The 17,833-nt window shown below is 41.8% G+C and overlaps 1 protein-coding gene and 3 non-coding genes across 4 annotated transcripts in view; all 4 read left to right on the forward strand.

Annotated features, from left to right (window-relative positions):
* LOC118332820 (cadherin-20-like) overlaps positions 1-17,118 on the forward strand; it is a 74,117-nt gene extending 56,999 nt beyond the window's left edge. The window contains exons 5-12 of the mRNA XM_035668643.1: positions 1,491-1,658; positions 3,179-3,366; positions 3,949-4,202; positions 8,501-8,637; positions 10,481-10,602; positions 11,257-11,374; positions 13,026-13,277; positions 15,207-17,118. Of these exons, the coding sequence (XP_035524536.1) occupies positions 1,491-1,658; positions 3,179-3,366; positions 3,949-4,202; positions 8,501-8,637; positions 10,481-10,602; positions 11,257-11,374; positions 13,026-13,277; positions 15,207-15,727 (1,760 nt within the window). The 3' untranslated portion in view covers positions 15,728-17,118. The remainder of the gene's footprint in view (positions 1-1,490; positions 1,659-3,178; positions 3,367-3,948; positions 4,203-8,500; positions 8,638-10,480; positions 10,603-11,256; positions 11,375-13,025; positions 13,278-15,206) is intronic.
* Positions 11,837-11,908, forward strand: trnae-uuc. The gene has a single exon. It is a non-coding gene; the product is annotated as a tRNA-Glu (tRNA).
* trnae-uuc lies at positions 12,356-12,427 on the forward strand. Its single transcript has one exon. It is a non-coding gene; the product is annotated as a tRNA-Glu (tRNA).
* Positions 12,592-12,663, forward strand: trnae-uuc. The gene has a single exon. It is a non-coding gene; the product is annotated as a tRNA-Glu (tRNA).
* Positions 17,119-17,833: the final 715 nt, after the last annotated feature.

The following is a 17,833-nucleotide window of genomic DNA, read 5'->3' on the forward strand; positions in this document are numbered from 1 at the left end:
CCCATACTTGTGGGCTTTTAGTGTAATATATCAAAAAATTAAGCAAGATGGTAGCATAATAGTATATAACACTTGTAAATAGAGGGGCTAAAACTCCTTGACAATTAACGTCTAATTGCAACATTGCAGCACATACAATCATTCATAAATGCAGCTACCACTTCCAAAAATCCATTAGTCTCCTAAAAGCAAAGAGTCACTGGCCATTGTTTACCACAGCTGCCTCATTTCCTTGTTTGTCAGCACAGAAATCTGTTGCCAAACCTCTCAGGCTGCGCTGCCCATCAGCAGCCTCTCAGACTGCTGCTGCTGTAGGTTCATCCATCACTGAAACACAAGAGTGGCTCTACAGCTATCAATCAGCCTCCCTGACTGGGCTATAAGCGCAGCACTGAGGCTTTTATTGGAGGGAACACGGTGTATAACTTTAACACATATAGCTCAGAGCACTGTTACATTCACTCCTTTTCTTACTCTTCAGCACAAAACATCCCTTGACCTTGGTTGGATTCTGCTGCATCTGGCAAACTGCCTATGTATGGATGTCTTTGGTAATGCGGTAATGCACTGTTGATAGTAGTGTCTAGATGCCATCCAGACAACAAGGAAAGTGAACTGAAAGCAGGAAGACCTTGAAGGTTTAGTACGTTACATGCACTGCAGTAGCCGGGTTAGTGCACCGTTGTTTTTTCGTACAGTTCAGCTGTGTCTGAATTATACCAATTTTGCCTACTATCCGTCAGTTTATAGTCAGTTTCAGTTTTAGTCAAAGTTTGGATTTATTCATTGTGGATGGAAGCGTGTGCCACATCAAGTGTAGATTTATCCTTTCATGCTGCCTCACTGCTGTCACAGTAATATTTTATCTCCTGTGTGTCTCACGCATACACAAAACCATCCTTACTCAATCACACATAAATAAAGTCTACTATTTTAACCAGGAATTCTCAGAGCTCTTACCCTGAAAAAAGGAGATTGCCTCTAACTCTGGTGGTAGAGTAAGTTGAACATTAATTATAGGATTGGAGGTTTGATTCTTAGCTCCTCTTGTCCACATGTTGAAGTGTCCTTGGACCAGATAACTGCTGTAGTAACTCCCAGTGATTGTATGTCATGCAAAAAAAGTATTTATTTGGACAAAAGTGGCTAGAGATGAAAAACATGAAATTAGTTAATGCAGCTGACTGTCCATATGACACTTCTTGCAGGCAGAGAATGACACAATGCCTTTCTTTACTGCAGCCCAATAATGAAGTTGTGTTTAAACCAGAGGCTTTAAATGAATGACAAGTTTAATTATAATTCACTCATGCAGCCTCTTGTCCGTCTCATTGAGAGCGCTGACATTCCAGGACACCATCGCGTGGACACATGACCCTAATCTGTGTCACCAGCTCTCTGTTGCTAACCTTTAATTCACCTCGTGTATCTTTCTTCGCCCTCTCTTACACTCTCTCTCCTTTTCTGTGTGTCTTGGTTTCCCCCCTCAGGCGTGGTCCGCGTGTCCCTGGCAGATATGGACCGGGAGACAAGAGAAAACTACACTGTGGTCATCCAGGCCAAGGACATGGGTGGCCAACTGGGGGGGCTCGCTGGTACCACCACTGTCAACATCACGCTCAGTGACATCAATGACAACCCGCCCATGTTTGACCAGAGTAAGAGATGGACAACAGTTCCTCCTTTCTGTCTTATTATTCTCACATTTTACTTTCTTTCCTGATTCACTTTCCTCCCTGCTCGACCTGAACCCACATCACCTTTCTTTCTCGGATCCCTCCTGATAATCTTACAGCTAAAAAAAAGTAGTAAAATTTTAAAAGTTATGGACAGTTTCTCTCAGCTGTAGAGTAACAGTGCAGCCAGAGGTGGAAGGCTATATTATGGTATGATATAAAACGCATACTAAACGCATCATGGAGCTGAAAAATGGATCTCAACGTCAACTAAATGTGACAAAATTATGATTGCATGAGCGGCGTGCCAACTTAAGTATTATTTTCATTATTGATTCATTTTCTTTCTTTCCTAATGTTAATCAGTCTTGTTTTGTCCGACCAACAGTACCAAACTCTTATTTTTATGTAAGGGATCCTTTTATTTGCATTTTACACCAAAACCTATGGGGAAGAAATGCTCTTTTTGCACCCAAGGATTTCATTTCATTTTATTTGGACACTGTTAAAAAATGTTTTCCCTTCCCTTAATTAGGAACCCTCAATTATAATGAGTGTGTCGTGAATCCTGTTCCGTACTGAGCCCTACACGCTCACATTTGCGGCTGAAACACATCACAGAGTCAAAGATGACCCTGAAGTTCACTCAAATTTAAAAAACAACGCGTTGTTTGGTTCCAGGATTGATACTTGACTTGTGGTTGTGTGTTTGAGCTGCATGTGGGGCAGCAGTGTGGCACATGCATTAAAACATGGGCCTGCAGCATCTGTAAACCACATGTGAACTCTTATATTCAAAGTGACACACACACACACACCACGGTAGTTTACTGTTTTCTGTGGGTTGCTCTACATCTATCCACCTCATTTCTCTGGAGCATGCAAGCTGTTAGCCCCTCCGTCTGTCCACTTTTGGCCACCAGTCCCTGGTCATTTACCCCCTGGCCTCCTCCCTCGGACACCAGTCGCCCCGTGCTGTCTCTTTGATTATCCCCATTTCTGCTCCTCTCATTACCGTCTCCCGGAGGTCAGGGGTTGTCTAGCTGTCCACGGTCATCTCTTCCTGCCCGACGGGTGGCTTCGCTCCTAGACAAAGAAAAACACCCGCCCATTTCCACTTCCATCACTAGTCCCCCAATTAGCGCCATCACTTCGATAGAACTTTGATCGGTTGTGAAGAGCTTCAGGGATTCCCCTCTGTCAAGCACAATGTGCAGGCATTTCACTTTGGACTGCAGGGAGTGCCACAAATTGGGCAGCTGTCACCTCTTCTTTGAGGTTAAACGGTAGATGAAATTGAAGCTGGCCCACGAGACAGTATATAACCCAATTGTGAGGCGTTTATGGAGCCATTTATTTTAAGCTGTCTGGGATGTGATTTTGAGAGAAGAGAGGCGTCATAGAGGTGATGGAAGACGTTTGGCTCCCTCTAGAGGATTAAAAAAAGAAAAACAGATGGGAAAAGGTGACAGGATGATCACTCTGTTAATTTGCTTCCTCAGGGCTGTATCAGATGAGTGTCCCAGAGTCGGCTCCTGTGGGTTCAGTGGTGGGTCGGATCTGGGCGAAGGACAGGGACATCGGGTTCAACGCTGAGATGAAGTACAGCATCATCGATGGAGATGGAAGGGACACATTTGACATCAGCACTGACCCCACCAACCTTTTTGGCATCATCTGTGTGAAAAAGGTACACAAGCAGACTGATGAAGAAAATATAAATCTATGTTTGTCTGTGTCACAGTTAATAAATATAAGTTATATATATTGTTCATGCATTTATCTCACTTTGAGGCTGTAAAGATGTTTTATAATACATTTCATTAAGGGTTTTTTTGTATTTATTTGTTTACAACCCTCATATGAACCTCAAAGGGCTTCTTTGTCATAGAGGAACAAAACTCCCTTCAGAAATGTTGCAATTTAATTTTATCTTAAGAGGGACAAACATGACATAACATACACTTGCTGTCTACAACCCATTCTTGTTTCTTAGTGTTTTGTTTTTTTGTAAATTCGTTTCACTTTTTTGAAGAAATCTCTTAATCTCTTCACCTTTTTGCTGTTTCCTAGCATCCTTCATCAGATTGTCCTGGCATGTACTTCAATGCATGTTAAGTTCTGCAGGAGATTCTTTCTTTGACATCAAACTGGCACAAATTCAAGTGTTTCTTGAAGGAATAATAGCAGAATGCAAAGAGCATAACTTAATTGCAGCCAAAGACAGCAAGGTTTCATCTTTGTAATGTCTTTATGTGGGTTCATCCTACAGCCACTGGACTTTGAGACCAAGCCCAGCTATACTCTGAAGGTGGAGGGCGCCAACACCCACCTGGACCCTTCCCTACGCCACCGCGGGCCCTTCAAGGACGTCACCATCGTGCACGTGAGCGTGGAGGACGTGGACGAGCCCCCGCTGTTTGACTCACCAGCGTACTACATCGAGCTGCCAGAGGACGCTGAGATCGGGACTGTGTTGAAGACGGTGTCAGCGAGGGATCCCGATGCTGCCAACAACACTGTGAGGTGAGGAAAACAGTGAAACAACACTTCATGTGGTTTATCTAGCTTTGCTCCTTGTTTTCAACCTACCTTACCCTTACTTTATCCAGGTAAACCATCACAGTAAATACATGTTACTTTTGAAATGCAAGAGAAACATGGCGGATACAAGTGAAGCTGAGAGGGTCTGAAGTCTCAGGTATAAGAGCTGGCTGCCCAACAGTGTTGCCTTCATAAGCTGCTGCACCTGTAATTTGTAGGAAAATTAAATCAAGGTGACAAACAAAGGAAATATGGCCCTCGTGGAAAGGATCATATGGATTTGACAACTAGTTCAATTAAAAATGCCAGTAACAATAAAAATAAATTGGCTGCTGTTCGCTGCTGTCATTAAGTTTTATTATGATAACAGCTAATTTCAGAATATGTCTCATCAATATCCAAATAAAATGAGTGCCAATAACATAATGCATTCATGAAAACACATAAAAGTCAGGTGGGAGTATAAGTACCTAACTTTATGAGAGTGGGTATTTCTCCCAGTGCATGCTGGGAAAGGCTGTGATGCCGATAAAGTATATGTAAGTAAAGCGAATGAATTAGAACATTACATTTAGCTGAATTTATATTAATTTACTATAAGCTGGCAGGCAGTGTTTTCTGGCTCTATAGATGTAATGTTACATGATCACCAGCAGGAGGCAGCAGCACAACATGACCCCTCTTAGCAGGCTACTCTCAGGCTCAGTGTGTGTTTCAAGGGGTCCATCGTGGGACAGCTGATACTGATGAAGACGAGGATGAGGAGGACAAAGATAATAATGTTAATACCAACTCTGACAGGTCTCAACATCCAGCAATTAGTCAGCACCCAGAAGCTGAAGACTTTCTCTTCTCTCAATTACTGGATTGTATGTTTTGTGCTCTAACAGAACAGATGTTGCGTGCTGGGTTTACTGTCCAGACTGCACCTCTCATAAACTAATTAGACATAAAGCCTTTAATTAGGCTATTAATCATATGAAGGAATCAATGACTGCGGCAGTAAATGAGTGTTTCACATGGCACCGGCTGTACCCGGTCCCAGCTGTCCTTTTTACAACCTCGATTAGGGCTAAAAGTAGTGGCACAGGAAATGGATGTAAAGGACATGGTTGTTGCTTGTGTGTGCGTGTGCTGCACTGTCTGCACGGACACTCAGCAGTTTATCTCGAGCTCTGCATCTGAAATTCCTTCTTCATTCATACGTTGCACTTATAAATCCTCATCACTGTCACCTTCCCTGTCAGGTAAAGTGTCACACACTCTTCTAAAAGCATTTTTTTGCACAAAAGTGGTTTATGTGCTATTGACGCCATACTTTTTGTTCCATGGTGGACATTTTGTAAGAGCAAACACTTACACTTAAAGCAACATTTGTGTTTTTTGTGATTTGGCGCCCCTGTTTCAGAGTGCATGAATATGAACAGTTGTATCCGTGCATTTGTTATGATTCCATTACTTACTCTGTCGACAGTTTTGCTAACACAGCCAAGTGCAGCAAGTGCAATAACACAAGACATAGCAAGCCAGCTGATGTTACTTACTAGTCCAACAGCAAGAAGGCCAGCTCGCCGTCTATTACATGAAGCTCTCGCCCTCACTCTCCTGATGGCCTCTTGCTCTCACTCTCTCTTATTCACTTCTTATCTTCCTTGGTCTCTTTGCCTCTGCCATCTGAGGCTGCTGAGCCCAGTTATGTTGTCCGGCTCCGGTTCTGGTGCCCATTTTAGCTCCACTTGTCATCATTCCTCCCAGCCTCAAGAGGCTCATGTACTAGAGGTGTAAAGACCAACACTCCCCAGGTATTCTGATGAGCCCCCCAGTACGGCAAACCGAGCTAACTAGCTGACAGCAGCTAAGGAAAAGTTAGCAGCAGTTAGAAGATAACTTACTTTAGCAACAAGTAAAGCTATAAAGCTGTAAATAACAGTTGAGGCGAAGCAGCTGGAGGACTAAGAGGGAAAACTAGGAAATATTTTCTACATAAAATATGATCCAGTTTCACACTGCTGACATAGCTGTGGACTCACACTTTCATTGTTTTAAAGTTTCTATTCCAAAACCTTTTAGTATATTTATATAGAATCAAATATCAGTGCTGTAATCTGGACTTTTTCTTTTTCCACGAACTTGTCTTGGACTTGGCCATTGGCCTTGCCAGATATCCTAGTTGGTCTCAACCGAGTCCTCCTTCAAAACAAAACCTTTGATGAAGTTCAGAAAATTGGTTCAATTAGAAATCCATCTAGAGCGGGCATTGACATTGGCCGGTAACCACGGTTATCAGGCGGCCAAAACTCATCTCATTGGCAATGTCTCGCATTTGGACTCAAACCTCTTTGGACTCGGTTTTGGCTTTGTCTCAACTAGTCTTGTTCTTGGACTTGTCAATGGTGGTCTTGACTGCAGCGCTGTCAAATATACAGTAAGACAAACACAAAGGTGAAAGTAATAAAAAAGTTCTCTTTTAATTTTTAAATTGAAATTTCATAAAAACTGACAGTTTTTCCATGTTGGGAACCACTGCTCTAAATTCCTTGATGCTTGAGGAGCTCCGCTGATGACAATTAACCTCAACAACTCTCTAGTTCCTGAAGAGGGAATGAGAGCAGTCAGCCGCTGATGCAGTTAAAGCTCCAATCTGAATCCCCAGAGCTGGCGCTTGATCCTGGCAACGAATCAGTGAGAGATTTTCAAAAAAGCCGGTTTGGAGCACGAGGAGAGTTACAGCACAAGTAGCAGATAGCTAAAGGAATCAGTTGAGGGTGACAGTGAAGAGCTGAGGCCAGATACTGCAGCAGCAACAACAACATCAGATGACAGATAACAAGCAGCAGGTGACCTTCAGTCTGCCTGTTTGTCTCATTTCCATTTTACATCTTTCTGTCCTTTACCGACAGCAGCATGACTGGCAGATACATCTGAACCCACACAAGCATGTGGCCCACACACACACACGCACACACTTTTTCACCTGCTATTTGACACATTCACACACACAAACACACACAGTGGCCCCTCCTCATGACAGTGGAGGAGTGATATTAATAGAGATCCTTCAGGGAGATCCTTGCCAGTCACGACTCTTCCCTATCAGCACACAGTCCGAAACACACACTGCAAACAACCCTAGGGACAGGAACACACACATACACACACACACTACTGCTACAGTGACTTTAATATATCTGTGTGCCAATTCCAGTCTTTTATTCAACAATTAATGGTTATTTTTATGTTAATTAGTCGTTTAAAGGGAATTGAGTTTGTTCCAGACTTTCCCTTCAATTAAAATCTTATCAGGTCCCTTCTAAATATTAAAAAATTAGAGATTATTGGTTTTGAATGGTGAGTTTTAGTGTTTTGTGATGCTTTTAATGCTGTTTAAGTCTACACATCTGTTGCACAAAAGACTGAATTAGCACAACTTCTGCCTAATATTAGATATTGTAATAAATATAGGTGTCAGCTGTGTGAGCTTTAAATTGCAAGTGGTGCTAACTTAATCTACACTTATTGCCATTAATGCTGATTATCTGTTAATAGATGCCAATTGCAAGTCCCCAAAGACCAAAGTTAAGGAGTTAAAGAACTTGATTTGCTCAACTGTCCATTACATCGAGTCAGGTGTTGTTCTGTAAAACAAATCCCAATTTCAAAGATATGCAAAAGAAAAATCTCTCGGGATGATTGGCACTTTTGTTTGGTAGATGACTTTAAACAATAAATCAGATTGATTATTCTCTAATCAATTCATCCTTTACCTCTCTTGGAAGTGATTTGTTCTGATGCAGACAAACATAAAAACACAGTCACTTCTTCCAGGTGAGAGCAGAGTGAAGCTACTACAGTTGAATTCAGTCCATGTGTGAACACAGGATACCTCATGGTTACATAAATAGGCTTCTGCTCCACAGCCTGGAAGAGGATGCGCTCTACATCCTCCTCTTCTGTGTGTGTGTGTTGCATGTCGCTCTCAGAAGAGTGTTTTGGAAAGCGGCCGGCGGTGGCAGGAGAAGAGGCGAGGTGGCACGCTGCAGGTCTGTGTATCCCTGGCGTCAGTTTGGTTGGCAGAGGAGGCAGATACTCTGATTAAGCCTTATCTGGAGCCTCTTCTTCTTATTGTGCCTTCAGAAGCTGCCAGTCTGACGCCTTATCGCACAGATACATACATGCTGCACATGGCGCCCCCCCCCCCGATAGGATTACAAGCTACCGAAAAACACACAAAAGGTGCAATTCAGATGCTTCACATGGCACATGTCATTTTGTGTCTCCAGGTATTCCATCGAGAGGTCCAGTGACCCCGAGAAGTACTTCTACATCGAAATCACTTCCGGGTCACTGATGACGTTGCGTTCACTGGACCGAGAGGAGATTGGCTGGCACAACATCACTGTCCTCGCCATGGAAATGAGTACGTTTCACACACACACACACACACACACACACACACAGAGGCTCTCTCACGCCAAATCTCCACCTTATTAAGTAATTTCTGTCTATAATTGAGTCCTGAAAATTATATTTTTCCCTCTTTCATGCCAGGACGATAAAAATATTTCAATCTGTTTGTAGTAATCATAGATAGATAGAAATAGGAGCCTGTGTCTGTACTGAAACCAGGAATAAGATGGCACCTCGTTACACTAAAATAACAAAACTAAGCTTGATTTTAGGAAAACGTTTCTACACTGGCTTTAAAAAATAGCTGACATTTTTATTCTGCTCTCTTTTTGTGCAATAATATGCAGTAAACTCAAATGATTCTGCAGCCATTGTGCTTATTCTTCTGTGTTTAACATATTTGCAGAAAGAGACGCATGTTCAACATCTGTGGTGAACTTATAAGTTGGCATATCGTTTGTTTTGCATCATTTATATAATATTACAGACAACTTTTCCCTTTACAACATTAGACATTTTGTACAACCCATGGTGCTGTTGAGTTTGAATTCCACTTAGAAATTAGAGGCTAGCAAGCTAGGACAACTCGGTAAATGGAAGCTAGATTTATTTTATTAGTCCTGATTCCCACTAGGTGGTGCTATTGATTAAACTCGACTCAATTATATACACTGATTCCTTAACAGAAAGTATTTTTAATTTGAGTTAGGCTTTAAGGTTACAGGCAAACTTGACTTGATGAGAAGGGGATTCATGGTGACAAAAAGCCCAGAAAAAAACAGATGGGTGAATATATTTGCACAAATAGAGAAGCAGTGATTTTGGAAAACAACTCCTGCAGAGTTGCGTAATGTAGAGCAGGAGATGCCCTGCAGATCTGCACACAGCTGGTGGCACCGAAAGTCACCTTCATCCCCCTCCCTTTGCTTTGTTTGTCTCTTTGCTTGGTAGACACACTTAAAAGGAGGTGGTAATTGAATTAATGACTAATTGAATAACTTTTTCGCATGGTGGATAATTACAGGTGTGACGGAGACTGCGAGGGCGAGAGGGCAGTGACAGAAACGGTGTGGAGGCAGAAAATTAGCTGGAACAAAATATGATTTGATTTGCTGAAGTAACTTTTTTTTACTTTTACTTTACAATATGAAGAAATTAAGAAAATTGTCATTGCTTCATAGCAGACATTTTGGCACAGTAGGAAAGCTCAGGTGTTACGAATAACATTTAAATTTCTTCTTTCTTTTATTAAATAATCCTGTTTAAAACTCTCTTCTCTCATCCTTCGGTGGAACCAAACTCTCATTTGTTTAAAGCAACTTAATCAATATCCACATTTTGAACTGAGCTGCTTCGTCCTGTAATTTAACTCGCATAGATTCTCACACCGCTGACTTCACTTCACCGAGGTGAAACGTCAGCAAAGTTACAGCTCGTTCACTCTAGCTGGAGATTTAAGTACTTCTTTCTGCCCCTCAAACACACATTTACAGAGTAACACAAGGCCGCAGGGAGCCTTGACCTCCAGAGCCAAAGTCACACCTTTGATTGATCGATCATGTGATGAAACCTGAGAAAGTAGTTACTACCCACTAATTGCGTTTCTAGTGCCTATTACACAGCTGGTTAAGATATGCAAATTTCTGACTGGTAATGGAGAATAATAGAATTGTAATCTGAGCACGAGGAGCTCTAATGTGCCGCAGGCTTGCTGTAAATGATGGGAAGATAAAGAGAGGCACAAACTGAGCTCAGCGGGATCCTCGAAGAGTCATTTATCTGAGTCCATCAGTGCATCTTACAGCTCCTGACCAATGTGTGCATCTTCTGAATGTTTGGGTGTGTTCCTGCAGATAACCCCACACAGATCGCGAGTGTGTCGGTGGCTGTGAGGATCCTGGATGTGAACGATAATCCTCCCTCGCTGACACACTACCTGGAGGCTTATGTGTGTGAAAACGCCAAAGCTGGGCAGGTACGGAGACACCAAACATCTGACGTGACAACATTAGACATCACAGCATGGAGGAAAATATAGTTCAGAAGTGGTGTAAATAATAGTGCTACAGTGTACTTAAATACAAAATTTGATGCACTTTTACACAGCTTTATATTTTTACTCCACCAAACTCCAGAGGAAAATACCGAATTTTTTGTCCACTACAGTTATTTGAGTGCTAAAGCTACGACTTTCTTTCTTAAAAATATGTTACAAACTAAGATCCCAACAGTATATAAAGCAATTAAAATGACCTCAGTCTTACACCTATAACATTAAAACGCAGCCTACACATTAATGAATCAGTAATAATCCACCCTGAAGCACAGTGAAGGCCATTCAGTACCTTTACTTGTGTACTCTACTTGATAAAACTGCACTTTGAACTGCATTTATGCTAACACTGTTGGAGGAAAAACATCAAATCTGAAGTTTTGAGAACAAACTAAATATACAAGAAAAGTCTTTATGTAATGAGAATGAAGCCTCATGGGAGCTGCAGCTGCTGTGATACCAAGACAGCAATCAGATATTAATGTTACACATTATATTGCATGCATGAGCACAACCAAATAAGAACCTTCCGTCCTTCCTCTGGGATGTAACTCTGTGTCTTTTGATGTGATCCAGCTCATCCAGACGGTGACGGCGGTGGATCCAGACGAGCCGCTGGGTGGACAACACTTCTACTACAGCTTGGCTCCAGAGGCCGCCAACAACCCCAACTTCACCCTGAGAGATAACCAAGGTAGAGTAAACAAGTGCTCATCAGCTGGACTGCAGGGGCCGAGGATGGTTGTGTTTTACTAGGCTCTTTTTTCAGTGAATTTCCCCAGTGTGGGATCAATAAGGTCTATCTTATCTTATGTTAAAGGTGGACAGAAAATCCATCTTGTATGATTATGGCACCGCTTTGTATCATCAAAAGATCACCAGGTTTCACAGTTTCCTTTGAATCCCAGGTTCAACTCCAGGCATGGGAACAGAACTTTCATTGACTCTCCACAACCTTTTATGTACACTGTATAGTAAGAATTTGGCTGTATGGGTGAAGCACCTTTAATCTTCACTTTTATCTTTCATGATTATGTGTTAGTGCGAGTAAAAAGTCAGGTTTAGTCGTTTAATTCTTTTCAATGGGAAGATCAGCACCCTCTTTCCTTTTTTGTGCCATTAAAACCATCTAGTCCCATCTAGTCTGATCATCTAGTCCCATATGGTCTAGCGGTTAGGATTCCTGGTTTTCACCCAGGTGGCCCGGGTTCAACTCCCGGTATGGGAACAGTTTTCAACTCTATCGGTAAACTACCTCAAGTAATATTCAACATACTACATGTCTTGTACTTTGATGGTGTCGTAAAAAGTGGACCACAACCCTTTACATACAGTAAATTGTAGCAATCCGACCTCTATGTAAGTACTGTACTGTAATCGCGTCTTCTTCAACTCTCGCGTCTTTGTCCGAGTGATCTTTCAAAGCTTAAACTGCTTTCGTATGGGAACAGTCTTCAACTCTGTCAGTGAACTAACTCAAGTAATGTTCCTCATATCTGGCATTGTATAAAGTAGACCACAACCCTGTACATACAGCACATTATAGCAATCGGACCTCTATGTAAGTACTGTACTGTAATTGCACCTTCCTCACGTCAGCTCTTGTGTCTTTGTAAAGCTTAAACTGCTTTAACTATTTGACGATTTGATGTAACCATTTTAAAATGTGGAAGGGTCCCATATGGTCTAGCGGTCAGGATTCCTGGTTTTCACCCAGGCGGCCCGGGTTCAACTCCCGGTATGGGAAGTCTTTAATAATCAGTCAACTTTCCTTCCCCTCTTGTACTTCCATAGCACGGTTTAAACTAGACGTGTACAATGAAATGGATGCAAAAGTGTTCTAAGTAGCGCTGTTAATCATCATTTTAACTCTCTTGACTGACAGTTGATTGATGGGTCACATAATAGATATCCCATATGGTCTAGTGGTTAGGATTCCTGGTTTTCACCCAGGTGGCCCGGGTTCAACTCCCGGTATGGGAATGGACCTCAGTTATTGTCTACAACAGAAAAAGGTCTATTTATGTCCTGGATGTTGTTCATTGTAATTACATACAGCTTACTTTAAGGTCGATTTTGATCATTTCATTAACTCTTTGTCTAGTTAATTAACATGCTATGAAGGTTTTATTATTTTTCCACCAGAGAAATATAATGATATCCTGGCTTTCAAAGAGCATTTAGACCATCGTGTAGGAAGAAAACATTCAAAGAAAATATATAATGAATAAAATAATAAACAATTATCTATAAAAGTCAACAGTTACTGAATAAGCTCAAAAGTCTTGTCCCTGTGTCTCTGTGCACCCACTCAACCTTTCCCTGACCTCTTTGTCTCTTTTCAGACAACACAGCGTGGATCCTGACGCGTCGCGGAGGCTGGTCACAGCAGGACCAGACCGTCTTCTACTTGCCCATCTTCATCTCTGATGGCGAGCAGCCGGTCCAGACCAGCACCAGCACGCTGACCATCCGTGTGTGCAGCTGCGACCAGGAGGGCAACGTCATGTCGTGCAACGCCGAGGCGTACAGCCTGCCCGCAAGCCTGAGCAGAGGAGCTCTCATCGCCATCCTAGCCTGCATCTTTGTGCTGCTGGGTAAGTTATGACCTGCCGCTGTGAGGATGTGCAGAGAGCAAGAGGCCTTTGGTCATCGAATATTTAATCTGAAACAATGTCACTACAATGTAACTTTATATGACAGCGTTACTTTTCAGATTACAATTTTTCATCCCCTTTATGTCCAGTGAAAACCATGTATTTCCAAATTTGGTTATTTTAAAAGTTTCTGATAAACTGAAAGATGTTCCTTTATCGGTTAAGGAAGTTCTCCTACTTCTTCAGATAAATAAACTATTTAAAAACCCTCTTGGATTAGCTGGAAAATACATCGTCACAAAGCTGAAAACAGGGCAGTTTTTCTGAGCTCATCGAACTTTTTAGAGATACGTTCTCAAAGGGCAGTCACACTACAAACATATGATGATCTTGCATTGCTTTAGTATATAAAGTGTATACAATTGTTCAATTGAGCTCAACCTTTAACATCTACAGCAGTAAAATGCAACATTCACATTAATGCAGCAGTAATATTAATCCATAAATATATATTAGTAAAACACTAATCCACTGGGTACTTACTTATTACTAACATTTAACTGATATTAATAATAAGAATATCTTCTAATATGAAAGTGTCATATTTTTGGCAGATTATTGACCTTTAACTGCGTTATCACTTAAAGTTCTCTTGGGTGCGAATCCTAACCTTGACTAAGGGTCATCATTAATGCATCACAACTTTCTGCTCACTGGTGCCCTTTTCATTTTTCCCACCCCTGCCCCTCAGACAGCCTGAGTCCGCCGCTGACAAATATCACTGAATATCCCTTCAGCTTCAATGGATAAATAGCTTTTTGTAACAAAATCCCTCCTTTGAAATCAGAATCATTATGTCTATTCAAAACAATGAGCTCATACTCAAAGCAAGCGAAGATGTTTTAAACAAAATGTATTGCTGCCTGTCGGTGGAGCAGAGTGAGTCAACCAGCTGAGCCCTCCTGCTCACATTTACAGGTCTGCAGGGAGAGATAAAGTGGGTCCATATCAGCCTCTAGGGGGAAAGAAAGTGTGATGCTATAGGGCAGTTGGTAATGAACATTTTGCCAGGATGCAAAAAGAAACCCTTATTTAATCCTACGCCGATGATATGATAATGCTCCTGTGCTTTCGCCTTTAAGAGTTTCTACTCTTAAATGTTGAGCAAAGCAGTTTATCAATTTTACTGATTTCTGCTTCAACACAAACAAAAGTGATACTTCCATCTTGTTCTAATGTGGTAAACAAGTGTGTGCAGCAGAAAGTCCCTTCTGAGGTGATAAAATGTTTTAATCTTGATAACATTCATATTCATTAGTTTGGCCTAAGCAGCACATTTTATGTTTATATTCTGCTTCAAGGTTGATTATTTTACACTGGAGGAGAAATCACGAATAAAAGCAGCACACTCGCTTTCGCCGAAAGGTCAGGGTGTAAATAAAGTGCTGCAGTGATTTTAATCAAGGCCTACTGCTGCCCCGAGGCTTGCCCTAGGTCGGTGCTTACATTCTACTACAAAAGTTTGAAATGTGGTCTGACCAGGAAAATGATTTCTAGACTCTATTGCATCCACAGATTTTGACACAAAACTTCTGTCTTTTATTGTTGTTCACACTAGGGACACAGCAAACTGTACTTTAGTTTTTAGTTAATAAGCTGTTTAATCTATAAAAATTGTGATAAATGCTTATGAAAGTGATTTATTGCTGGTCCAACAGTCCAAACCCCATATTTAATTTGCTGTTATATGAAACAGAGAAAATGTTTATTTTTGCTTGATAAATTAAACTATTAGAAAAAAGAAACATCATGTATCTGTATCTTCTTTGCAAAAATTCTGCAAATCTCATCAAAAGAACCAACTGTAGCTTGACATCCATAAAGTTCTCCTGCCTCTTCTGACTGTTTCTTATCTCTTCCTTTGACCAGTGATGATTCTGCTCATGCTTTCCCTGCGCACCCACCGCAAGAAGCCCTACCTGTGCGACGAGGAGGAGAACGTCCACGAGAACATCGTCCGCTACGACGACGAAGGTGGCGGTGAGGAAGACACCGAAGCCTTCGACATCGCCGCCATGTGGAACCCACGTGAGGCGCACCACCACCTGGGCAAGATGAGACAGGATATGCTGCCGGAGATCGAGAGCCTGTCACGTTACGTCCCTCAGGCGTGTGTCATGGGCGGCGGCAGTGGGGACAGTAACGTTCATGGATATGTGCTGGCGAAGCTCCTGGAGGCTGACGTAGACCCGTGCGCCCCACCTTACGACTCCCTGCAGACCTACGCCTATGAGGGGGAAGGCTCAGTCGCTGAGTCGCTCAGCTCGCTCCAGTCGGGTACGTCCAATACGGACCACGAGTACGACTATCTGAACGACTGGGGACCTCGCTTTAAAAAACTCGCCGAGATGTACGGCGTGCTGGAGACAAACAGTCCTCCAATGTGGTAGAACACCAGAACCATTGCCTTTTTAATCTGAGATGAGTTACGCCGACAAAAAGATAAAGAGAGACAAAAACATCAGAGAAGTGACACAAAAAGACTAAAAATGTGCGAGGAAATACACAATAAAGCCTGGATGTGCTCATGTTCACATCCATGACTGTTAGCACTTGAATTCCTGCCGAAGCCTCGATTCTCCACAGCCTTGAAGGCCTGAGATGCTCGCAGCAGCAGCAGTGTGAGCTGGTTTTAAATCTCCCCCAGAGACGGGCTTCAGAGACGGGCTTGGATTGGCAGCCGCGCAAGGCCTGCAAAGGAACGGCTTCAAAGCACATGTTAACTCCCCCGCCTGACCCAGCCACAGGCAGAGCCCCTTTGGTTCAAAGTGTTGAGCGATTTATGCGAGAGATGAAAACGAGAGAGAGGGGACTACCTTACTAACAGCGGCACAGGAGACAAACTCTGAAATGCTGATCCACCGTTCTGAGTTTGTGCTTTTATACGACCCAACAACACTGAGGGGGTAAAATGAAAGCGAAAAGTCATTGCTGCAATCGGGGATGTGTTCTTTTCTGTTTCATCTGTGGCAGGTCTTAATTTATTTCTTTGTTCCATGTGCTGTATTTATATTTTTTGATAACTTATTTGGGTACAAACCAACACTGTACTTAAACTGCCGCTATGTGAGGAAATCTTTAAAAGATCACATATATGTTGTAACATACATGATGTAACTGCCCTTGTTTCCAGTCTGTGTGATAAAAAGTTTTTCCACGCATCTCTAAATGTCACATGACATGCACAGGAGATGGCTATGTGTAATCCCGTGTGGGTTTTCCAGGTTGATATGTTTATTGTATTATTGTTTTTGTATCATTTTTGAGCTATTTGTATTGTAACTTTTTCCCAAAAACATAAAGCAGTTATGCATTCATAAGGATTTAAGGGAAGCCATTTTTGAAGATCTTTTGATGGAACTGGATATATCCCTGCAGGACGGTCAAATGTTACTTAAAGTTGTAGCTCGTACTTGGATGAGCACACAACCGAATCGCCTTTCATTTCGGATCCACCACCGTGCCAACCAGAGTCCGACGGCAATGAGGCTTGATCTGTCCTGTTAGAGATACTGCGTTTCTTTTCTGCCACCACACACACGTGGCTTAACCCTCCAATCCTGTGGACTTCAGAGACATTGATAATCTGCATCAAGTGCCAAATGTAAAAAGGACAAAAAAAGACGTTTTGGATGAAAAGGTAAAAAGAAAAAACATCAAAACACCAAAAGACTAAAAAGGATTTTACAAACTGCGCGGGAAGTGAAGGTACATTTTGATAATTTGATTGGGTGAAGTTTACTTGAAATCTATGTGGTCAGTCATGCTACATTAAGTGGTATGTGAATGTAGATATTTTTTGTATTCTTGGTAATAAAAACGAAAAAATAATGTTGCTTCTCTTCTTGTCCTTAAACCCTATTGTACATTTTGCTGGCAAAAAATTTCAGTGGCTTGGAATAATAAACTGCTTTTTTTTTGGCGGCGAGGAGCATTATGCAATGCGCCCTGAAGCGTGACAAAAATAGAAGTCCTTCAAAAGATAAAGTAGCTATTTAAATTTGCAATCATATGCTGAATTGTCCTCCAAAGTGTTATTGCAGTTGATTCACTTTTCATTACAGTTTCCCTCAAAGTACTTAATTTACTCGACTTATTTTGTTTTGGAGCGATAATGCTTAGCATTGATTAAAAACCTCATCCCCCACACTGCCTGCTGTACCTGAGCCTCGGCAGCACTAAATCGTTCCATCTGATTGCTTTCACTGTAACATTTACATGGGTGAAGGGAACGTTTGCCAATGGGAATTAATTACTTATAAACAAGAGTCTGTACTTAATTGCCGACGTCAATCAAAGTGATTCCAGTGAAGGATGGGAAAGTCAAAGGGAAGAAGAAAAGAAACGGTAAAGAAAATTAAGAAGTGGACAGAAAAAAGAAAAGAGAATCAAAGTGATAATCTACCCAGGTACAATATTTTCCACTGGTATGAATTTCCATTTCCATTGTCAAAACAAATAACAAAGAAATAACTCTGAAAACACCTGCTGGGTGG

This window comes from Morone saxatilis, unplaced genomic scaffold (assembly GCF_004916995.1).
Source record: "Morone saxatilis isolate NCDOM2014 unplaced genomic scaffold, NCSU_SB_2.0 Contig0, whole genome shotgun sequence".
NCBI lineage: Eukaryota > Metazoa > Chordata > Actinopteri > Moronidae > Morone > Morone saxatilis.